Source organism: Balaenoptera musculus, chromosome 5 (assembly GCF_009873245.2).
Source record: "Balaenoptera musculus isolate JJ_BM4_2016_0621 chromosome 5, mBalMus1.pri.v3, whole genome shotgun sequence".
In the NCBI taxonomy this organism is placed as follows: Eukaryota; Metazoa; Chordata; class Mammalia; order Artiodactyla; family Balaenopteridae; genus Balaenoptera; species Balaenoptera musculus.
Window position 1 is genome coordinate 32,571,894 of NC_045789.1, and position 26,251 is coordinate 32,598,144.

At 34.2% G+C, this 26,251-nt stretch overlaps 1 protein-coding gene across 4 annotated transcripts in view; it reads right to left on the reverse strand.

Moving 5' to 3' along the window:
- Positions 1 to 26,251, reverse strand: part of LRBA (LPS responsive beige-like anchor protein) — a 745,100-nt gene that overhangs the window by 553,801 nt on the left and 165,048 nt on the right. For all 4 annotated transcript variants that reach the window (XM_036852028.1, XM_036852030.1, XM_036852029.1 and 1 more), the window contains exons 23-30: positions 22,092 to 23,153; positions 20,949 to 21,124; positions 19,947 to 20,100; positions 19,359 to 19,539; positions 16,060 to 16,187; positions 15,475 to 15,582; positions 11,294 to 11,453; positions 7,732 to 8,179 (exon numbers count right to left, since the gene is read on the reverse strand). In XM_036852028.1, coding sequence (XP_036707923.1) covers positions 7,732 to 8,179; positions 11,294 to 11,453; positions 15,475 to 15,582; positions 16,060 to 16,187; positions 19,359 to 19,539; positions 19,947 to 20,100; positions 20,949 to 21,124; positions 22,092 to 23,153 — 2,417 coding nt within the window. The remainder of the gene's footprint in view (positions 1 to 7,731; positions 8,180 to 11,293; positions 11,454 to 15,474; positions 15,583 to 16,059; positions 16,188 to 19,358; positions 19,540 to 19,946; positions 20,101 to 20,948; positions 21,125 to 22,091; positions 23,154 to 26,251) is intronic.

Consider the following 26,251-nt stretch of genomic DNA (forward strand, 5'->3'; position numbering starts at 1 on the left):
TGCATAGGCATAAAACCTAGATGTAAAAATATCAAATAATCAAATTTGTTCATCTTACTCAAACACAGGTATTTACGATATACCAATTTCAATTAAAGTGTAATACTTTATACCAAAATAGTAACTAAAAGACCTTAATAGGCATAACTTAAAAGGCATTTTTAATTGAAGTTAGCTCCATAAACATGCAAAAACCCAGTTAATGAGGTAAAGAGGACAGCTGATATATAATGCACTCCCACAGCAGTGCTTACTTTTAATTACCTGGTATTAACCATAAGCCTAAAGTCTTCAACATTCAATTTATTTAATCACATCTTTTGTTGACAATATTGTAACTGCAAGCTTCAAGTACTCCCTTAACAGCTTTAAAGTATTCAGTTCCTAAATAAAGTTACTTAGATACTTGATCCCAATATATGTATTCAACAGTGAAAATTATATAATTCCAGTACTTTAAAAATACATTGTTTTTATTGTTACATCAAAAAGAGATAATACAAAGTGAAATAGGTTTCGTTTTACTTCAGTGCCTATCATGTGACAGCAAACACTGTTGCCAATTAATTCAAGTTCTCTTGTGCTAGGCATGGCTTATTCAATGTACTTGGGGGTAGCTGGTGTCACATCATTATAAGGGTGACTGCCAATGTTAACTATACACTAAAAAATAGAAGCAACAGCCACCTGAGCCCTCAATCCAAAATGGTGTGCTTAAATCATGGTAGCTTATATCGGATGAAGATTATTGACTTTAGGGGGAGTAGATGACCCCCGCTTGTGCGTGTGTGTGTGTGTGTGTGTGTGTGTGTGTGTGTGTGTGTGTGTGTGTGTGTGTGTGTGTATACGTGTGCTGGTAGCACATTCAGAAAACAATAAAAAATGTAACTTGTATATTACCTACCATGGGGCAAATATTTACAAGCCTATTGTTTAAGAAAATCTCTAGCTACCTATTTCCTAGCAACCTATTTTGGGGGGACGGGGGCGGGGGGGGGGCGGAATATGGAGAGTTTACTTTGACATTCGTTCACAAAAGAAAGAACTAGCAAGATTTAGTTTACTCATACGATAGGCAAGTACTGATAGGAGCAATAGAAATTAACATTTAGAAAAGTGAAATTGCTTTTTCTATATTTGAAACTTAAGCCATAAACCTACCCTATGTACCAGCAATTCCACTCTTAGAAATTTCCTCCAGATAACTGAAGTCCACAAAAAATAGGTACAATAACATTCAGATAGCTTTACTGATAAGAGCCAAAAACTGGAAATAGCCCAGAATCCTTTAAGCAGAAAAATGAATAAAAATATGGCGGTGTGTTTTTACAATGGAATAATATCCAGCAATAAAAAGATACAAGCTACTGATTAACATAACACGTATGAATCTCAAAAGCATTATGCTGAGTAAAGGAAGCCGTATACAGAGGAACATAAATTTTGTATTTCCTTTTACATGAAGTTCTAGAAAAGACAAAACTAATCTATTGTTTAAAAAAAAAATAGAATAATTGCCTGTGGGGGGTGGAGACAGGCATTGGCTGAGAAGGAGCATGAAGGAACTTTCAAGACTGATGATATCTTGATTGGAAATTTAGGTTACACAGGTGTTTAATTTGTCAAAACTCATCAAATGGCACACTTAAAAATGTGTGCCTGTTGTTGTACGTACATTTTACCTTAAAAACAGTATTGATGTCTGGTTAGAGATCTGCGCCTGAAATGTTTAAGTGAAGTGATCTAATGTATGCGACTTACTCTGAAATGCATCAAAAAAATAAGAATGACTGATGAATAGAGAGATGGCTATATGGAGAACTGTATGATGAAGCAAACAGTTAAAGGCTAATTGCAGAATCTCAGTGGTGGGTCTCTGGGTGTTCAGTGTACAATTCTTGCAACTTCTCTGTATGTTTGAACATTTTCATAATAAAATGTTGGAAAGCTGGTAACAAAAAAAAAATGTTTGCCACAGATAGTCCCATAATATGCACAATCTCTATTTGTCCAAGATGGCACAGTTAATAAAAGATAACAAAAGAACTTGACCTCATTTCTATTCCTTTAAACAACTGCCATTAATAATGTTTTCAACCATGAATAATAGCTATACTTTATTTCAGTTCAGTAAATATTTATTGTCCAATATCTTTCACATATTCTCATTCCTGACACATCTGAAGTGTGGCTTCCTATATGAATTTACATTTAACTAGCACTCCTTACACACTACTGCAATATGCTGTTATGGTTCTTGAACTGAGCATGTACATGCTTTCACAACTCCAGTCCTCTGTATGTGCTATTTCTCTACCAAGACGCCTTCCTCTTAGTCCTGCTTGCCAGCAAACTTCCTTCTCACCTTTCAAATCCTTGCTCAAAGGTAAGCCTCCCCAGATTGCCAAGTCAGAGTTCACTATTCTTTGTGCTTCTACATGATCCTATTATATAAACTTAATAAATTATTAATGAATGCTACGATTAAGCACTGACAATATGCCAAGAATTATTACTCGATTCACAAAACAATCCTAACATACAAATTACCTCCATTTAAGAAAATTTAAAAAGTAAACCTCAGAAAGGTAAAGTAACTTGCCAAGGTAAATGGCAGAACTGTCCCACAATTCTGGGTTTATCTAAACAAGAGCCTCTAATTTGAACTGTTTCCTCATACTGACCTTTACGTTTTATTGAGATATAATTCACATTCCATACAATTTATTCATGTACAGTATACAATTAAATGGTTTTTAGAATGTTCATAGAATTGAGCAACCATCACCACAATCATATTAACATTTAAAGGTAATTCTATATTATAATCATCTATAAGCAATGGCAATAAAGATTTCCAAGATATAAAATTATATATGTACTACTACTACTAAAATACAAAAATATATCCGCTCAGAAATGGAAAAATTGCATTCTTTAGCCCAGCTATGTACTTAGTACATAATAGAAAAATAAAATTAATCAATGTCCAAATTCAATGACTGATTCAAATCATCACTGAGGAAGTAACATAATAATACTTTAGCTTTGGGCCACATAAACACAAAGAAAATTCAGTAACAAAGATTCACTAAAAAGGACATTAAGCAGTAGGCAGATTTCAGGATATTTTCATTCCAACTGTTTTTACTATTGTTAAATTATAAAATTTCTGTGTACAAGACTAAAATCTTCAACACAGGGGGATCTTTAAGCTATCATATTTATCATGTATGAAAGTGTAAATCTAAACTAGTAAAGCATGTCTTAAAGTTTTAATAAAATGGCATTGTTCTCAGGCTACAGCTTAAGTTTCTATTTAAAAGACAAATTGAAATGCTTGTTAATTTTCAAGAAACAAATTACTGAATTTTTAATATCAGCCATCAATTTTAACAAAAAGCGCTTCAAACTTTTTTGGCATAAAAAATTTGGAAGACAGGTAAGTCTTTTAGTTATATAAGCTATTTTTCCAAACTTTCAATTAAAAACCAAATATTAAAGTATAAAATTTCACATATTATTGCTTTTTTCTTTATACTCACCAACTTTAATGAATAATTAGTATTTGTGAGCACTATGCTAAGGGCATATATGAATTATGTTATTTATATTTATAACAACCTATGAGGGAATTATTTATATTTATAACAACCCATGAGGTAAGTACTACGTATTATTATCCCCATTTTACAGATGAGAAAGAAGTAATTTTCCTAAGCCTCCAGAGATAGAAAGTGTAAACACTGTTGACTTTTTTTTTTCTTACCTGAACTAGGGATACTCTTTTAAAAGATTTCTTTTTATTGAGTAATGACAGAAAGCAACAATGTCTTCCAGATCACTAAGGTTCAGAAGTTCCATTTCAGAATTATATCAGTTTGAATTATCACAAACTTTCACATAAATGTTATTTTCTTTAACATACGAATAGTTCACTAAAGGAGAAAAGAACATTTTAAGCCTAGTACTTTAGTCCCTAAGGATCTAGCTGAAAAGCCAGACAAGCCCTTGAACTTTATCAAGATAAATCCCTGGCATCCGCTAATCACCAGAGAGGATCTTCAAATTAGATAAGAGCAAGAATTTTGGCATGGGAATGAACACAAACACCTTGCCATCCACAAAGGCCCACAACCTGGCAGCCTTTCAGCAAGGTTCCACTCATGTAGCTGTTACTCTAAACGTTCCAGCTACTGCTTGGAAGTTGATAATTCTTAAGATATGAGGAGAGTTGTGATTTCTGACACAGCATTCCAGAGATAAATACATGATCAGAAGGATGCTTTGAAATTCTCAAAGATATTCCTCTGGTCTAAAGCTGCATGAAAATAGTTTTTCAAAAGGTGTCTCTTGCTAAGAAAAAGAGGGGGGAAAAACAGAGCAGTTTGCTTGCCATCAGATAGTATGTTAAATGCATACCAGACATGTAAGTTCCAAATAACCTCCTGAAAAATGCTATCACCAAAATTCCCCTTTGTTTCCTATTTCAATAAACCCCTTTAAAATGTATTCCCTGTGCACAGTTTCCTAAATAAGTTTGTAACCTACTCACTGAAGGTATCACTAAGGCATAGACAATTTCTATGCTATTTAAAAAGAAATAAAGCCCAAAATACATGAAATTCGGGGAATTTATAAGGAAACAACTTTGAGTATATTAGTAAGATTTATTCAATGTAAAAATCTACCCTTAAGTTATTCTCACTATTCAATCTAAGATTAATACAAATTTAAACAAATTTATAAAAACTGTGAATATTAGAAAAAACCTAATCATTTACACCTCTTCTCACCCTCAAAATATAGCCATTGCAGTATGTTATAAATTTTTTGAAGCATATGGGAACATATATATCTATTTTTTCAAAAGATCATAAATTCCAAACTAAACTGTCCTCTGCTTTTTCCATTTAATAATATATCTTCAACATCATTTTACATCAATACATCAATTGTGCTTTTCTCTCATTAGTGGCTGCACAGTATTTACTATATTCATAGGAAACAACACATGTAACCAATTCTTAATAAATTGGCAACTACGTTTGCATAGCACAGCCAAATGACAGGATTTAGAGTCCACTGGCCATGGTTTAAATTGTAGCTCCACCATTTATTAGCGCAAAAGCTTAAGGCATTTATTTACTTTCCCTGTGCCTCAGGTTTCATCATCTGTAAAGTAAGAATAAAAACAGTATCTATCTATCCACCTACCTACCTATCTATCTAAAAAATGCACTTTAATACACCTTCAAAGGGTAAAAGCTCAATAGGTATTAGCTTAATTATGAAATTCCTCTTGCAGAAAGAAAACATTTTATACTTGCATATATCTTCTGTATAAACTTACATAATTAGGTTTACATATTTTACCTTTTAATTAACTGCCAATTTTCCCTCAGATAAATTGTACCAATATGCCCTCTCAACAATATAAAAGTGTTTCTTCATACCTTCATTAAGACTAGGTATCATCTTTTAAATTTCTGGATTTCTTCATGCTAAGTGTTATAGATTAATATATCTTCAATATCATTTCACACCAGTACTTGTTGTTCTGCTTTTTTTCTCTTTAATAGCTGTATAGTATTGCGCAGTGTAAGGATAAGGAAATTGAGGCTCAGGAGGATGAGGTAATTTGTCCAAATTCACTAATAAGTAATAGAGCCAGAACTCAAACACAGTTTCATCTGATTTCTAGAGTCAATATTCTAACTCCTATATTATAAAGCCTAATAAAAAAGAAAAAAGAAAAAGACATCTGAATCTAGCAGCCACTATATCTATAATGTCACATTAGACATATACCAATGTGCTATTTACCTGGAATTTAGACTCTGTCAATCTCATCATTCCAGGACATTGACCTAATCTTTAAACAGAGGTAGAGGGAGTAAGATGATACAGGATGATGGCAAAAAGATTTTCCATTAAAATTATATATTCCCTGTGTTCTTTCACAGCATCTTAATTATATAAATAATTTTAACCAGTTTGGATATCTAATGTGCCAGCAAGTCTGAAGTAGAAAACTAGGAGATGAGATGAAATACAGAGAACAGGAGACACAAAGAAATAAATAACCAGACAGAGGGAAATTATGATGAGGATATATCAAAAGAAAACAGAAGCCAACTGGAAGGAAATCCCACTGGCCAAATCAGAGACAATTTGAGCATCAATACAAACAACAACAATAATATTATAATTCATTCTATAAAGTATGAAATCGTAAGGCCATATGATGAATGTACTGAATTCATTTGACGAGGAGGATAACAGTTTCTAAACCCCTCTTCCCAGGGAGTACCTTAACAGTGGAGAAACCCAGAAAATACCATTTTTATAAATGATCAGAATGAGTATCACCAGTAATGAGATAAAACCATGTGCAACTTGTTAGAATACAACAGGAAGAAACAGCATCACTTCTGTGATATTACTTCCAAAGACGCTTTAACTTGAATCTAATCCCCAGGACGCTAATTAGACAAAGCTAAACTGAGGGACATTATACAAAACAGCTGGACTCTCATCTTCTGAAGTGTCGAGGTCATTAAATTTAAGCAAAGACTAAAGAACTGTTCTTCCAAATTGAAGGAGGATAAAGAGACACAACAAAATACAACACATAAGTCTGAATTCAATCCTTCTACTATAAATAGCATTACCGAGAAAATGAGTAAAACTTGAAAGGTGTTTCAAGATTTGAAGGTAGTATTAATATTATATCAATGTTAATTTCCTTATTTTGATGAATGTATTGTGGTTATGCAGAAAATATACAATAAAATATTCAAAAGGGGTGGAGTACTGTATCAATTTTTCCTCAACAGATTCAGGAAAAATAAAATTTCTTTTAACTGGCAACTTTTCTATAAGGTAGAGATTGTTTTCAGATAAAAATATTGATTTTTGAAAAAGAATATGCTTAACAACTCTGATACATACATGTCTTACAGGCAGAATTTCAGAAAATTTAATATAAAGAAAATTTTCAAGCAAATTGGCCAAAGGTTTCTTAGGAGAGCAGAACCAACAAAGTCAGGAATCTATAGTCAGCTTTCTCAAGCTGTCAAGACTCGTGAACACTTTGTTGAATTCCTGAATCTGTCGGAATCCACAGACTCCCACTTTTTTTCACAAAGGCTGTCACAGTACCGACAGCAGAGGAATGAAAGGTAACCATTTGTAAATACAGGTGATTTCTAAGTTGCAACAAATGAAGAAAAAAATTATTTAATATACAACTTGCCAATGTAATATTAAAATTATTCTTAAACAATCAATAATTATGTTGATAAATAAAAATTTGAAAAGATATACAAACCATACAACAAAATATCCTTATAATTTTTAAAACTATATCAAAACATCCCTTTTTAATGTTGAAGCGACAAAATTTAACAAAGTTAAATTCTTGTTTAATCTTTAAATCCTTACAATTTACATATTTATAAACTAATGAGAACCTACTGTATAGCACAGGGAACTCTACTCAGTGCTCCGTGGTGACCTAAATGAGAAGGAAATCCAAAAAGGAGGGGATATATGTATACCTATAGCTGATTCACTTTGCTGTACAGTATACACTAACACAACATTGTAAAGCAACTATACTCCAATAAATTTATATATTTATAACTTTATATATTTATAACCTTTAAATCCTTATAATTTATATATTTAAATCCTTACATTTATATATTTAAAGACTATTTACAGTACCTGTCAAAAGATCTGAACTGCACAGGTTGCTCAACAGATAGATCACCAAGAGCTCCAAGGCAGGCTGGTGGCAGAAGGGCAGGATCCACTGGGACTCCATCTCCGGGTATGTTAACCAAGCTTCGGAGAATGTCCTTCACATTGATATTTTTTGAAACTGGAACTGATGGTGCAGCCTTGTTATCCAATTCATTTTCTCCATCGCTTTTGGTTTCCTGAGATTTACTGACTTCTGAAGAAAGAGTGCACAGCACCTCACTGATGGCATCTGGGCCTGCACTGACACTTGGAGGTGCTACAGGAGGAGCTACGTCCACGTTGCTTCCTAAACCAGTAGCCATTTCTTCCCCAATGCCTGAGTCCCTCCTTCGAGCAGATGATGCACTTTCAGATTCTTCCATGGATGCTGGAGTTAATGGACTGAATGCTGCTGGTGAGTTTTCTATATCTGACCCAGAAAAAGAAGAAAACTATGAATAAAAAAATTTACAACTCATTTTAAAAAGGTACACTCAGTCCTAATTATTTTAAATTATGAAATATACGGCATGTTCTAAAAGGTAAAAAACAAATTAAATAATCTATAAAATGTACTCAGTAAATAATTAGATGGTTTAATAAAATAATAATAATATAATAATAATAAATAATAACAAAATATTTTAGAAAATCCCAAAGTGAATATGACATACCAATGGGTAGCAACACAAGGTTGAAAGCCATTGGCCTATAAGAAAAAGTCCAAAATCCTTAGGATGAAGTACAAGGTTCTTCAATAGTATGAGTCGGCTAAGTTGTAAACTTTATCAGGGCAGGGAATTTACGTTCTTTAACACTTCATCTCCAGCACCTATGACAATGCCTGGGCCTACAACAATGCCTGGCAAGTAGTAGGTAGTCAATAAGTATTTTTCAGATGACTATTCATCTCCAACTTTATCTCCTGCTACTCATGGCATAACACATAATACTTTACAACACCAATAATTACCTCTACCTCAATCATGGTTTCTACTGCTAGAACACTTGTTACCACTCCTAAATGCTTGAATAATTCAATGGTCCTTAAAATCTAGTTCAACAGGGAGCATCACCTTTTCTACTTGATTTTCATTCCCTCCCATCAGGTGTTCACTCCATTCCAACAAAAATGCTCCGTCTTGCTAAATCCAATGGCCAGTTCTCCGTCCTAACAGCACTTGACATAGCAGCAGCAACTGATTATTCTCTCCAACGTGACAACACTGTTTTCACTTGGCTTACAGGACACCATGCTCTTCTGGTTTTTCATCTACTACCTTACTGTTGTTCCTTCCTTACCTCCTTCACTTCTTTTTCTCCTGGATTGCTTAACTTGAAGGGACTTAGCACTCAGTTCTTAATCCTTTTATCTTCTCTATCAACATTTATTTCCTTAGTGGTCTCATTAACTCTCAAAGTTTTAAATGCCACTATTTCAATAAATAAATACACAAATAAATAAAATTCAGACTGTTATATATAACTGCCTACTCTGCATCTTCTTTTATATGTCTAAAAGACATCGCAAACTCAACATGTCAGAAACTTTATTTCTTATCTTCTTCCCTTAGTATGTTTCACCTTCAGTCTATCCAAGTGCACCTTATAATCATTCTTGACTACCTTCCATCTTTTGCATATCCACAGCTAATATTTTAAAATCCTGTTTTCTCACGATCAAAATATATCCAGAATCTGACTGCTTCTCACTAGCCCTATAGCTACCACCCTAGTCCATCCCCAAAATTACCTCTTGCCTAGGTTATTGCAATATCCTCCTAACTGGCTATGTTAAGACTGTTACATTAATGGTTCTATTGGCCATGCTTCCTGGTATTCACCCCCTTGAGAAGTCATTGAGTCTGGGCTGGGCCTGACTCACTGTAACCAACAGAATGTGGTAGAAGTAGGCTACTTCTGTGCCCAAGCTTAAGATATGGCAATTTGTGCATTCTCAGAATCTCTGAACACCTCTGTAAACAATCTGGCTACCTGGCTGGAGAGAACATGTAGAGAGACCATATAAAGAGACAGAGGACCTCCAAACTAATGGAGTAAAACCAAGGAATTCAGCTGAGAACAAGTAGCAAGGCCCCACACATACAACCCCAGCTTAGCCATTTCAGTCATTCAGCCCTAGCTCTTGGAGCCATTCTAGCTGAGGCACTAGATTAATGAGGAGAAAAGCCATTTCGGACTTTCCAACCCCAGCAAACAACATCTGGAGCAGGGATGAATCATTACCACTGTGACTTATCTGAATCAAATTCATGGAATCATGATAACAAGACTAAAACAGTTGTGAGTTTTAGCTTCGAGGTAACGTGTAACACAGCAGTACATAACTAAAACATTGGTTTTTCTTGCCCTGTAGGGGGTATTCTTAATACAGAATCCCAAGTGTTACTTTTAAAAACATACATCAATTCTAACTCCTGTACTCAAAACCCTCCAATAATTTCTCATTCTCCTTAGAGTGAAAATCTATACCCCCTTTCTCCTGGTCATTCCTGATAATTTTCCCCATTCAATTTTTCTTTTCTTAGGACTTAACACCTTCTAAAATAATCAATACTATACAATTTATTTATTACTTGTACTTATTTTCTACTTCCTCTCACTAGAATTCAAGCTCCAGGAGGGCAGACTTCTTTTTCTTTTGTTCATTAATAATGAACAAGTACCTAGGAGGTACTGAATGAATATTGATTGGATAAATAAATCACCTCTGTTGGGTAGCAGCTACTTCTATAACTACAATACCTGCTTCTCTATAACTGGCAGCTAATGTTATAACTTTCCCTATAACTGGCAGCTAATTTTATAACTCCAATTATTAGTTATTTGTTAACAAATCTGTCTCATAAGAGGATATGTTATTTATTCTTCACAACAAATGCTGAGTTAAACAAAAATGTTTAATATTTTATTTGTAAAGAATAACATTTTCTCGGGCTTCCGTGGTGGCTCAGTGGTTAAGAATCCGCCTGCCAATGCAGGGAACATGGGTTCGAGCCCTGGTCAGGGAAGATCCTACATGCCGCGGAGCAACTAAGCCTGTGCGCCACAACTACTGAGCCTGCGCTCTAGAGCCCACGAGCCACAACTACTGAAGCCCGCAGGCCTAGAGCCCATGCTCCGCAACAAGAGAAGTCACTGCAACGAGAAGCCCGCGCACTGCAACAAAGAGTAGCCCCCACTCGCCGCAACTAGAGAAAGCCCGCATGCAGCAAAGAAGACCCAACACAGCCATAAATAAATAAATAAATAAATAAATAAATAAATAAATAAATTTATTTATTTATTTATTTAAAAAAAGAATAACATTTTCTCATCTTTCAAATAGATGGCTCACTTAAAGAACAGAAACCATCTCCCAATTGCAATTAACCACATGGTACTTAAAATATTTGGTTATTAGTAAAATTAAATACATACTCTCACTTTATACATAAATTCCAGAATCAATATTTTAACTGTCATAAGTAGGTAATGTTTTACTTGAACTTTGGATGCCAGATAATAAAATACAGAAACTTACCAGGGAGTGATAAATTCCCGCTTTCACTACCAGTTTCCTTAAAAGACTGGCTATGCCTTTCATTTTGGGGTTCCAAAATGTCTCTGTACTTCGAGACCATAAGAACAGAGATAAAGTATACAACTGCCAAGGCTAAAAACTGTGCTTGTTTGCTATCCTCCTGGGGAAAAATAAAAGGAGTTGATCATGCCACTATGAAATAACATGTTTGAATCTTACTTTACATGACAACATTCAAATAGAAAACATGTTCACAAATCTTTCAATATACGCAGAAAACAGTAATGAATTCACCTGAGCAAAGATTAGGCAAATACTCTTGGAAAAATGCCTGTAAATATTCGGTTTTATGCTTGTGAAACATGAAAAGAGAGAAGCCGGCTTGTTTTTTTAAATTAACTATATCTGAAGAGATATGTCCTAATATACTTTGTAAGATTAATCAAATAGCAATTATCACTATATATGAACAACTATTTTTACTTCCAACCATAAGAATTAAAATGTTTTAAAAAATCAGAATAACAGTTTTCCTAAAAGACATTCAAGACTTTTTAAAGTAACGTTATCAGATACAGAACTGGATGCCAAAGAAATTCTCAAGAGTATTTTAACACACTCAAGTGTCCACAATTGAAAATACAGTGTCTGCCAGAAAGAAAAGGACAAACTAGACTGACCTCTAAAGAGGTCCAGGCTTCATCTCAGCACTACAGATCACTTACATATCTGTACATCAATGACCAGTTCACCTAGTCAAATTCCCCATTTTCAAAGGAACATTGTATGCATCACTAATTTTGATAACTTTTCAAAATAGGTTGAACTTAATTAATTTAAAAGAAAAACTCAAATTCTTCCAGCAAATCCTGAAAACTAAAGGTACCTCAAGTAGCAGCTAAATTTAGGATAAGTGAAACAAAGAACACGGTTGCCTAGCAGATAAATAAATGGAAACAACTGGCACAAATGAAACTAAAGGTTAACAATTAACAAATATCAAGTTTTGGACACAATTTCAGAGAAAAAATGAGATCTCAGAGTCTACTGAACATATCTACTTGATAGGATTATTACACGTATTGTATGTATAATCTAACAAGAATCTATGGTACTTTTTAGGTTCATGTGTAAGACCTTATCAGTCTTGATGGAAAAGATATATGTACATTTTTCCTTTTTTTATTAACCATCCCTTTTCTCCCGAAACTCCTCTGTTCCTCTGCCACACAGTCCTACCATCTATTATAATAACTGCTATTAATGGTATCAACATTAAAAATGCAGGCAAATAACTTGCTTGGTCTGCTTAATCTTTTATAAGTTATTTACACCTATCTAATCTTTATTTAGCCCATTAATATGTTCAGTGTTTACTAACTACAGTATGAAGTTTACAGTGTATGCCTGACCTGTGCCCAAATAAAAAATATCGCATAGATCCTTATGTTTAAGTCCTAACTCCTGAAACAAATTTACTTTCAATTGTAGCTGTCATTTATTGAATACTTACTGTGAGTCAGGCACTGTGCTATATTCATTAATCCATTTAAATAAGATAAGGCCTAGAGAAGTTAAGTAATTTACCTAAGGGCATATAGTAAATGAAAAAGCAAATCTGAACTCAGATTAGACTGATTAAAAACCTTAGCTTTTAACCTCAAGGTAATAATTTATTTATAGCCCCAGTCTTAGGTCATTTCCTTTTTCTTCAAAGTTGCTTATGCTAGAGAGGCTCTGGGATGTAGTTTGGGAAACATAGTCTTTTCTCTTTTCTAAAATTCTTGTAAGGTGATTATATAACTTTTAAAATTACCAAAAAAAATAAAGTTATTTGTTACTTTCAGAAATGAACACGGTAGACACAGGAGACACTCTATTTCTCTGTCCAAATATCGTGATATAATAACCAATCAGAAAGTGCCAAAGAGCCAAATCATACAGAGCCAGGGTGAGGAGTTGTGATTTCATTTTAAGTGCTATGGGAGGCCATTAGAGAATTTTTTTTTTTAAACATCTTTATTGGAGTATAGTTGCTTTACAATGTTGTGTTAGTTTCTACTGTATGACAAAGTGAATCTACTGTATAACATATACAGCTATATGTATACATATTTCCCCATATCACCTCCCTCTTACGTCTCCCTCCTACCCTCCCTTTCCCACCCCTCTAAATGGTCACAAAGCACCGAGCTGATCTCCCTGTGCTATGCAGCTGCTTCCCACTAGCTATCTATTTTACATTTGGTAGTGTATATATATATCAATGCTACTCTCTCACTTCATCCCAGCTTACCCTTCCCCCTCCCCGTGTCCTCAAGTCCATGCTCTATGTCTGCGTTTTTATTCCTGTCCTAACCCTAGGTTCATTAGAACCTTTTTTTTTTTTTTCAGATTCCATATATATGTGTTAGCATACGGTGTTTGCTTTTCTCTTTCTGACTTACTTCACTCTGTATGACAGACTCTAGGTCCATCCACCTCACTACAAATAACTCAATTTCATTTCTTTTTATGGCTGAGTAATCTTCCATTGTATATTATGTGCAACATCTGCTTTATCCATTCATCTGTCGATGGGCACTTAGGTTGCTTCCATGTCCTTCCTATTGTAAATAGAGCTGCAATGAACATTGTGGTACATGACTCTTTTTGAATTATGGTTTTCTCAGGGTATATGCCCAGTAGTGGGATTGCTGGGTTGTGTGGTAGTTCTATTTTTAGTTTTTTGAAGAACCTCCATACTGTTCTCTATAGTGGCTGTATCAATTTACATTCCCACCAACAGTGCAGGAGGTTACCCTTTTCTCTACACCCTCTCCAGCATTTATTGTTTGTAGATTTTTTGATGATGGCCATTCTGACCTCTGTGAGGTGCTACCTCATTGTAGTTTTGATTTGCATTTCCATTAGAGAATTTTTTAAGCCAAAGAGTTACATCATCTATTCTAGATTTTGAAACTTCATTCTAGGAAATACAAAGTTATGGGGCAATAGACTCAACAACTGTTCAAGGAAAGAGAATGGGGAGAGAAGGAAGCAGCAATATTTGGTTCCAAAGTGGACCACAGTCAGTGGGTTCTAAAAAAACAAAAGTGATGGTTTCTTCATTAAAGGAATAATAACAGCTACCAAAAAGCAAAAAATTGAGATCCAGAGAGGCATTATAGTACAATGGTTAAGATCAAAATTTCAAGAATCAGACTCCCTAGGTCCTTAATCCACTTCTAACTCTCACTACTTGTAGGATTTTAGGCAGACTATTTAAACTAATACTGTTATCTTTCTCATAGGATTATTCTGTGAATTAAATGAGATAATACATATAAATCATCCAGTTATATGCTTAATACAAAATAAATTATTAGTTATAGCTAATAATTATTACCTGTAACTACTATTAACAAATTGTATACTTGTATAAAGCTTAGTGAAGAATCAAAAGAGGACTAAAACACTGGAGAAAGAGAAGGGAAAGTTAAAAATTGAAGTTATAAAGTTTATTTTTAAAAAACGTATATGTAATATAGAGCAGCCAGTACTAAACACGCAGTAAATGTTCAATAAATATTAATGCTAATACTCCAAATCCTGGTGATTTTTATTTTCATGTTTATACTTTTTTTGTATGACTTCACAATTCCTACATGAAATTCTGCCATATTATATATCAAAATTAGCTAAAACAAAACTATTTTTAATCTTTAAAAAATTTAAAACACCACACACAACATTGCATCGTGTATTTTTATATCATATAAAACTTTCAGAGCACAGATTCTGGAGTTAGAATCCTATCATTTACTAGCTCCATTAGCTTGAACAAGTTACCCAAGCTCTCTGTGCTTCAAATTCCTCATTCATAAAATGGGAATTACAAAGTACACAACTCAAGAAGTTGTTGTAATGAATAAGAACATATGAAGCACTTACAATGCTTACTATGTAATAATGTGTTATTCTTTTTGGTAGCAATACTCTGATATATTAGCTCCATTTATATAAACAATATTTTTAATATTCTAAGATTCTAAAATCATTGCCAAGAGAACTGGTATCTAGGCCTTCTTATTTCTACCTGACTATTTTATGTCACAAAGAGTGTTCACTCTCAATACTTTGGGCCTCAGAGGAAATATGTATCAGTTAAGAGAATATGTAAAAGAAATACTGTAACTTACTATGTCTCTGAAGACAACTGCCCTAAGTCGATTAATATCCATGTCTTGTAGGAGCCTGTCAAAATCTCTTACTGGAGATATACCACCAGTTACAATATCCACCGGACTCTATTTAAGACAAAAAAATATAAATATATACATTACACAGACATTTTAAAAAATAAACCCAGTATTCCATAGGCTATAATGTTGTTTTTCCCAGTTTATTTTCCTACTTCTTTCTGTCTTCTTTTTTTGGGTGTCAGGACGGGGGTGGGGGGTGTAGAAGGGAGTCATGAAGGAAAAAAGAAACTGCATGCTAACTCACCAAGTACGTGAAACACAAATTGACATACTTAAGGAAAAGGTATCATGGACACAAGGAAAGTAAACATTTGGAAAAGCAGACAAGATTAAGTATAAGCAAATCTTTACTGTATACTTAAACACAAATATTTGAAGGTTATGTCCACAGACTAAAATAACTATTTTAGGACCTCTGTCAGATTTATTTAACTTTATGTTGAAATGAACAAATAAATTTAAGATCTTAATCGTAAAATAAGAGAATGCTTTTTTATTTAATTAATTATTCTGTATGCTTACCTTTGCTGCAGATTTCCCCATGGGAATCAGGCTGTGTGTTGTTTTCTGGACTTTTCCTGCTTTGCCTTTAGTTTTCAGCTGTGAATGCTGTTGACACTCTAAGCAATTCCTTACTGCCACTGCACACACTGTAATTTATTTTAAGGAAAAAATTGGGCAAGAAAAAATTATATTTAAGATTATGAGACTGACAAAACTCACCTATACGAGTTACATAAAATTTTATTTGAAACATTACCTTCAGCAAATTTCTAAAATGTCCCTGGGCTTTATCACCCACTGTTTGTTTTCTGACTTTGTTAGCTACTCTGTTAGGGCCCACTGTTAAAAGAGAATCAGTTCAGGAACCTTAATAAACACTGTACTGTTTCTTAGGTCTCACGTAAGCTACTTGAAATAATCTTCTATGGAGGAAAAGAGGGAAGAAAAGAATTTTTTTTAAAGGTTGTAAGAAAGTAGAAAGTAAATCACATTGCCATCAACTAGTCCAGGGTAAAATAACCTTCTATTACCTTCATTAAAGTACAATAGTTAAACTAGAAACTTGTGTGTTTTTCTTAAAATTTTTATCATTACAGCATGATATTAATAGAGACTGAGAGAGGGTATAGCATTAAAAGGAATATTTATAGGATCTACCTTTTACTGGCTTTCATTAAAACTGTTTAAAAGGCGGGGGACAAAAAAGAGATTGTGATTAATACACAGTCTAAAATTACCTCTCTAAACATCTCACTTAGGCAGTTAACTCAAGTTATTTAGAAATTAATTTTGAATTTTACGTTAACAAATTAGGTAATACACAATTGACTATGAATTGATTGATATCATGTAATCATCTCAATTCCCAACCAATTTGGTAGCACTGAAGGTATTTGTCTCAACAAGAGTGAGAGCAAATTAGGAACAAAATAGCAAACTTAAGTGATAACGACCTTAACTGCCACCAGACTATCATATGGCTAGCACACACAGAATTGAAAAGGGAAAATATCGAGAAAGGTGCTGAAAGGGAGCAACAACAGTTGGGAAAAAGGAAGGAACACAGTGAAGAAGGGAGGGAGAGAGACTATGGAACACAACTCTGTCAAATTTGGAGTCAGGCCCAGGAAAATAACTCTTCCACTACTTTTGTCACAGGTTGCATAAAATCAAGTTTGGGTCTGCATTACAAAGTTAAAAACCACATTCGAAATAAATAAAGTAGCTATAAAAAAAAAAAATTAAAAAAAAAAAAAAAAACCACATTCGAATGCCTAGTATCAATCAATCTCAGTAGCACAGTTTATTCTTACTGTTGCCATCCTACCTTCTCAACCCCAACTTCAGGAAAACAGGAGTGAGGAGACCAGGGATCAAAACATTTGGACTGGGACTTCCCTGCTGGCGCAGTGGTTAAGAATCCACCTGCCAATGCAGGGGACGCGGGTTCAAGCCCTGGTCTGGGAAGATCTCACATGCTGCGGAGCAACTAAGCCCGTGCGCCACAACTACTGAGCCTGCGCTCTAGAACCTGCGTGCCACAACAACTGAAGCCTAGAGCCTGCAACAAGAGAAGCCATCACTATGAGAAGCCCACGCACTGCATCGAAGAGTAGCCCCCACTCGCCACAACTAGAGAAAAGCCCACACGCAGCAACGAACACCCAATGCAGCCATAAATTAATTAATTAATTAATTATTTTAAAAAAACAAAAACATTTGGACTGTTTACCAAGCTTACCATATTCTATTAAGTGATCCTGAACAAGGAGAACATGTGGTGCTGGAGTACACTGAATTATTTCTTTATTTTCTTCTACAGTTATGAAAATGCGGGAGATACAGTATTCCCCTAGCTTCTGAATCTAATACTTCTTGAGTATAGTGAAGCACTGTTAGTGTAGTTTTGTACTTTCAATTCCAAAAGTGCACTCTTTTTAAGAAAGTGGAAAGGTTTTAAAAATGGCATATACAAAAGCAATGGGTTCTAAATATTTTAATTATATTACTGATATAAAGTTTAAGGGTGTATCCTATAACAGAAAGAGTAGGAACATTAGTTAAACTATATTCAAATTCCAGCTCTACCAATTTATAGCTTTTAAATTTTTGGCAAATTTCCTAATTTCTTTGATATCAATTTTCTTCATGAATAAAAGGAAGAAAATACAAATGAATGAATGTCTGGAAGAAAATGATTGGTGACTCGTGAAAATCAGCAATGACATATGACAGTAGTCAATAAATGACAGCTTTTGTTTTGTTGTGCTTACCATTTCAATCTCTCTCAATTAAAATTTTTTTAAAACTCCCTAAAAATAGTATACCAAGTTCTTTAGAGCATCCTAAGTTTAAAAGTACTTTGAATAGCATTTTGAGTAAAAATAATTATTGTACCAAAACAAATCTAAGGACATCTGTTTGTGTAACGGATATTCTTGCTAAATATGGGGAAATACTTCATTAACTAATTAGATTTTCCACTGTTGGTATTATATTTTCATAGGTGCCTTATTTCTAATTTGTCTTCATATGGCCATGGTTCCTAAAGATTTTGCTTCCATTTTTTGGTCCCCGTTTCTCCACCTACTTCTCTCCATTTAATAAGCAAATCATTAACAAAGTCTCAGTATTTACGACTAGATACAGGACACCTTCTGCATAGAGAAAAAATTTTCTTTTTCACCTAAGGAAGTTCAGATATCACTAAAACTTCGTTTGATTTACTTTAACTTTCACCTAAGGAAGAACTGCTTCCAGGAGAAGAACAGAGATTTAATAATCTTACTAACTGCTTTAACAAATTATCACAGTTTATTTGGATAAAGGCTATACTTGAATGATGCTAGTTTAGAACCTTGCTACTCAAGTGTGTTTGTAAGAGAAGCAGCATCAACATTACCTGGGACTTGCTAGAAAGGCAATTTTAGGTCTCATCCCAGACCTATACAATCTAATCAGCATTTCAACAAGATCCTTTGGTGATCCATGTGTATGAATCATCTTAAAATTTGAGAAGCACTACTTTAAAGCAAAAAGAGATTGGGGGTGGGGTGGGCAGAGAAGAAGTAACGCTGACCAGAATCAATGCAGAATTTTCAAAACACGTCCTCCTCCTCTATCTATTACCTTCACAAGTACTACTATAGCCAGTACATACACAGTCCTTCACTCTTTGGAGGTTGAAAAGTAGCATAAGACAAATTGCCTAGCACACTTCTCCCACCAACAGGAAAAAGAAAATGTTCAATTTAATATGTCTGGATCACTGAAAATTTTTTAAGTAAGTTCCTAAGTAATGGGTTTTAACAGCTCACCCAGTCGGAGACACTGCCGCAGAATTCCTCCAGATGACATATTTTTTTCAGCTTCAATTTCAGTAAAGCCAAGAGAACTTGCAAATATAAGAACATCCACAAGGCTGATTAGTCTCTGCAAAAATGTCACAGAAGCTTCTATTGAAAGGCCTTGAGTAGGTTCAATATTCTCCAGCTCATGCTGTAAGGAATAAAGTTTGACATTTACATTTATATTCTGATAAAAATCCAGTTTTATGAGATACATTCCCCAGATTTCTAAATTTTACAAAAAGCCAGGCTTTCACAAATCTACTTCAACAGAGGGATTTCCCTATCATTTCATCTAAAAAAAAAGCATACATACAGGTGAAACACTGTCAGTCATATTCTTCACTAACTCATTCGTCCCTAATAATTAAACATTCTTTTTAGTCCCTTCATTCCTGGAACAGATTCTAAGGTCCTTTCAAGTAATTATAAAAGGATTCTGTTGCTTTTGAATTACAGAACCTATGATGTACAGTAACAACCACATTCAAGTTTTAATCAATAAGAATGCATAAGTCATGTTTTCACACCAACTTTATATAGTAGTTAAGTCCTTACTGTAGCTGATGTAGCAGCTGAAAGCAATGGCAGTATACCCCCGCAAGCCATGACCATATTGTCCATCACTTGAGAGATGAGATGAATTGTGTTGTGTACAAAGATGACATTATCACTGCTATTCACGAAGTCCATAACTGTCTTTGTTGAATGGCTGTCCAAAGATAAATGATGTTTACTGATAAAGCTAAAGAAAGGAAATCACAGTTTGCCTACTTGAGGGGAGGGAGGATAAGGAGGTGCTTTTGCTTCATCTTGAAAGCTGAGGAAAGATAATGATGCAGCAGGCATTTTGGAGGGTGTATACTTCCTTAGAAGATGTAGACCATTCCATGTCAGTAGTTACTATACATGCCCTTTTTCAGTGCTGAAATATAAACACTATTCATCTTACACTTAATATAAAAGTTGAACTAAATTATCCTTAACTAGGAACAAAATTAAGAAGTGGCAAAAACTAAGAGGTAAATGGTGCTAAATGTGCTATTAAAAATGAATTTTCCAATAATGTTTTCTTAGACAATGCCATGAAATGTTTTTAAACAGAATAAGAGTAGTATGCAAATAACAATAAACACATTAGGCACTTTTAAAATCATAAATCATACAATGGAGGATAATCTGAAATACACAGACTCTTCATACTAAAAATACATTGGAAAATTAGATGTTTTACATAAACCCCAATTTTCTTTTTTTTACTACTTCTAAAAGTAAACCCACTCGGTAGACCTACATTCAGGCAAATTATATGCTATATTATATGCTGTAAAGTATGCAGCAAATTTTTTAAAAGAAAAATTTTCAAGTTTTTATACTCTAAATATGGTACCTCATTTATATGAGAATAAACATTAATTCAATAAAACCCTACCACAGAAATAATTTATATCCTACTTTTTAAGCAAATGACTGAAATTGCAAAATGTCAACTATATAAATTTCTTTGAAAACAAACCCTAAAGTTTATATACATATTCTATAATAAACATATGGACAAACCTTCTCCACATCTGTATGTCTGTTTCTATTGAAAATAATAGATCAGTGAGCAAACGCTGATGCACTTGAGACCATTTGAACTCTGGAATACGGAACATAGACCTGGAATCCCTCCTTTGTCCGTTAACTGCATCTGGTGCTGTTCCTTGCCCTGGCTGCTCCTGTTGCCTTGATATCTAATAGAGAAAGTTAAAAAGCATAATAAAATAAGTTCAACTTCAAAGGTAAACATTAATAACTTAATAGCTTCTATGTAATTCATCTAACAAATACTCACATTTTAAGATACTAAGGGACTAAATCAGAGAAAAATTATCAATGAGTAATAACATTAATACATTTAAAGCAAAGATATAAAAAATGCGAAATCAGCACAATGCAGCAGTAACTGGTCAGGAACCATGTTAGTATTATCACCAGCTAATGCAACATTTTATAAAGGAATCAAGAAGCTTTTGGTTTTGAATACTGACATAAAAGAAAAGCCATAGCTGGCTTATAAATTGGCTAGAATTAAGAAAAAACAAAAATAAAGACAACAGAATGAAGACTAAACCAACAAAAAAAGGAGGAGGAGGAGGAGCAATAAGAGTTGAATAAAGTGGGAAATGACAACATGCAACCACAGTGGTGTCAGGAATCTCTCTGAGACACTGGTAAGGAAGAAAGCTGTGTCTCTGGATCGCACAAAGGCTCCTGGTCTCTTACAAAAGTAAACAGACCTCATGGAACAATTTTAAACCACATACTTTGTACATAAAATTATACACTGGCAGGTGGTTTTGCAGGAAGGTAGTCCTAGATTCTGCTGAAAAACTAAGGTCCTAACTATGACTGGGTCATCAAATAAAGGGTAAAAGTATTTCCAATGTTTGCTTTATAAGCTAAAAATACACTAACACTGAAACTTGAAAGTAGTAACTTTTGATAATACTGTGTTAAAAATAATAATAAAAGCTGCCATTTAGCAAACTCATACTGAAAGCCATACCCTGTGCTAAAGATAATAATCTTCACATTCACTTCATTTATGTAATTGCAAATAGGTTATGAACCAATTCCAAAATAAAATAAAATCTAAGTCTATACACTTGTTCTATTTCAACTCAATGCAAATACACTTCAAGAAGATAATATAATCACCTCAAGCACAGGCTGATGACGCTGAGATGCTTCCATGTTTGTAGTGGCCTTCAACTCCAATCTCTCAGTATCTGTAGCAACACTGGAAACATCCAACTTAGCAATCCTCTGCTCAGAAGTAGTAGGAGACTCGAAGATACTACTATGAGAATCACTATGTAGTTTGGTTTCTCCAGAGACGTTAGTTTTCTCCCCTACCTCCAGCATCTGACCAACATCTGATTGAACAGTTGCTTGGGAAGCAGTAGTTCCTGGTGAGGTAGCTGAAGACCCTGATGCTGTCATAGTCAAGACTGCAGAATCTTTAGGATCTCGAGTTTCAGTGTCAGTTTGTTTCTTACTTACAGGTTCTTCCTCTTGAAATATTAACTTGTGGTCATTACTAAACATGTCCATTCTTTCACTGGCTTCAGAAGCAGCTGGAGACAAACTGTTATCTTGGAGCTCTGTAGGTAGACTGGCTTCCTCAGTAGGAATACTTTCTACCTTGAGTTCTACATAATCATCATCTTCTTCTTCCTCTACTACAGACTTATCCAATAACTCTGGCACCTCTGAAGCATCCTCTTCTGAAGGAGAACTTATGGAAGCAGTTACTTCATTGACAGTCATTATATCTTTGCCAGTTGTTTTAAAAGAATCAGAGGAAACAGCCACAGCTTCTATTATGTCAGAAGATCCTTCTAAACTCTCTGCATTAATTGTTTCATTTATCAGTGTTTCTTCTAAAGGGACTTCATCCAGTAACTCCTGATTTTCTTGCACAGTTGTCCTTTCTTCATTAGATGTATTGTGAGTTTGCAGTTCAACATTGGATGCAGATTCTACTGAACTTGTCTTCCCAATGCTTGACTTTTCATCACTAGTTCTGGTGATATGAGAAGAAGGAGGAGAATCCTTTGTATCCGATTGCTGGGATCCTACTGAAACATTAACATCCCTGCTAATGCCAGAGACTGCTTGAATTGGACTTGAAGAACACTGCCCTATTTCTTCATCAACTTTTCCCTGGTGTTCCCTAAATATACTGGCAAGGTTTTCTTTATGTATTTCAAAAGTGACCTACATGAAAAACATACAAGCAGTCAAAACATGCAAAAAAAAAAAAAGAAAGAAAGAAAGAACAGAGCATACAGAACATAAAATAAAAATATTTAATTTTTCAAATATATGGTTTATATAATGCAGTAAGACAGTTTTCCTATAATATCTTTATTTATAAAATGATAAATAAAAGGTAAGTCAATCACAAAAATCTAAACAGTCAAAAAATTATAGCTAATCTTAATGCTAACAGGGTAGCACAGCATCAAACAATAACAAGAATATAGTTATTTAGCCTATTCTTAAAGATACATAATATAGGAACAGAGTACATTATTCTACTGACCTCTATAACTTGTACCAGGATCTAAGTATGTACCATTGGGAAGTGCTTTGGGCACTACGTAATACATTGTTTCAAATGTAACGAAAACCCATTTCCCCATGATTTATCCTCAGCAGAGATCAAAAATATCAATTATGTTCACTTAATATATGATGCAAATCACACACTTAGATATTATATATATTATAGCAGCTCCCTACGTATTTATTAAGCTACTAAAACTTTCTCCTACTAAGCCAAAGAATACAAATTCTTTTAGCAATCAAATAAAAAGATCCAACCCTTCCCCAAAGGTCAACCATAATTTTCAAAGTTGAACTGATCACAAATGGTCTGAAAGTTCCAGTTCATCCATCCACACAACTATTCATTCCACTTGTATGCTGTATGTAAGAGATCACTATGTATTCAGCACTGTGAACATCCCCATATCATGCTTATTAGACTTTTACCCAAATAAATGGAAAACTTTTATGGTTAAAGTATAAAAGACAGTGCTGTGATTTTCAGTGTCAAAAGGTTTATGAATTTCTTATCTCATCAAGCATTATTATATTATAGCCACCATTATGTGACTGCTGCTAGTGAATTTCAATGGGAACACCTCTCAAAAAAATAAAAGTATAATACATGAAGAAAGCATAAGCATAATTACAGTTTATCAATGCTAGAATTGTTTGTTTATGTAACCTATATTATTATAACATACATAGAATACATAGTAAATTGAACCTTTTAGTCAACAAACCTTTATTGAGCCCTAGTATAGGAGGATGGTAGTAGATGATAACAAAAGAAGAAAAGATGATTTTTCATGCCCAAAGATTCACAGGCCTTTCTGAATCACAGATATGTATCCACGTGGGTACAAGGCAAACAAAATTATAAATAACGCACAATGCACAGTTCCTTCCATAGCTATTAACTAGCCTTTACTCATTACATATACAGTACATTCTTGCCATAATGTGGTATAGCTAAAAATAAAAATGTTTAGGAAATAAACATTTTCCTAATTTTAAATATGTGGGGAACTTTTTTGAATATTTCAAAATGAAATGCATGTATTCAACACTAAAGAGTAAAATGGCACAATAACATTAACAAAATAATTTCTTTTACACCCAGAAGGCTGATATCTTCTTTGAACTATGTTCTTTATTTTAATTGACCAATTCCTCATTTATTCACTCAAGAAAACTTTACTAAACATCTACAGTATGCCAGACACTGTGTGATGAAAAACAAAATGTTCCTACCTTCATGGTGCTTATATTCTAATGGAGTAGATGAAAAATAAACATGCAAATATATAAGATAACATCAAGTAATAGTAAGAGATTTGAAGAAAAAAAGGAGATAGACAATAACTGAAGATGACAGTCTAGATGGGAGGGTATATTTTACTAGGGTAACTGGGAAAGGTCTCTGGAGATGTTATGTTTGAACAGAGACAAGAATAAAGTGAGAGAGCAAGTTACATGAATATCATGTAACGAAAAGACTTTCAGGCGGAAGGAAGAACGAATGCAAAGGCCCTGGAGCCAAAATAAGCTCAGTATGTTTGAGAAACAACAAGAACCCAGCACACAGAGAACTGTAGGTGATAAAGTCAAAGATGCAGCCATTGGCTAGATCATGATTATAGAGCAGTATAGACTATGTTAAAGACTGAATTTTATTCTGATACACATATGATGTATAATACAACAGTCTTATAGAATGAGTTTAGTTTTGAATAATCATTGGGTTTGATTTTATTCAAATTAAGGATTTTTTAAATTTTTATTATAAAATATATCAATAAACATGAATATATACAATATATAGGTACAGGTTAAAGAGTAATTTTTTAATCCCATGTACCTATACCCACATCAAGAAACAGAACACTATTACTACCTCACAATTCCCCTATGTGCCCATCCCCAACTGTGCTCCCAATCTCCCCACCCCTATCAAGAGGAAATCAGTATCCTGGCATTTCTATTAACTGTTTCCCACTTGTTTTTTAATAGTTTCCTACCTAAAAACTAAGAAACTAAGTATACCATAAACCTAGCTAGTTTTGTAAAAGAAAGTCCAATATCGCCACAACAAAGAATGGCTCCAAGTAGAAGACAAGCTACACAGAATCTGTGTATTGGAGCCGGCTCCAGCTTCTCTAAGAGGATATATAAGGCTATTTCTGGGAAGTCTATAGACAAGGTCATTAGGAAACACTGGGAAATACACAGGATAAGAGAATCTATGAGGCCTAGTGGGGGCCAGGTGGTGTGTATTTGGCATAAATAAGGTCCAAGAAGAAAACTATTTTATATTGTATTTTCCAATTGTAAGCTCACTATTCTACTCTCAGAAGCAGAACAAAGCAAACCACATTTTTGAGGGGTGAAGTGAGAATCTTCAGGTGATCCAGGCAGCAGGACTAGAGAGAACAGGAACTGATCACCACATGGTGAAGACAAGTAGTCATGAGAACGTGAGCCCATCTCATGTGGGTAGTTTGTCCTCAGGCTTTAAAAAGATGTTACAAAGGCATCTGGCATTTCAATAATAATAGCTCTCCCTGTATCTGTATCTTAAGTCAAACTATTCCAGTTTAGATGGACTGTCATATGTCTGCTACATAGCTGCCATTCTGGGACCTCCCTTCACTACAGTCTTGGAGATCCCCTTCATCTCTCTCCTGTTTCCTATATCCCATATCTTCCTCTTTGTTTTATTCTCTCCTTTTGATGCAATATATCCTCCAGTGTCTGCTTGAAAC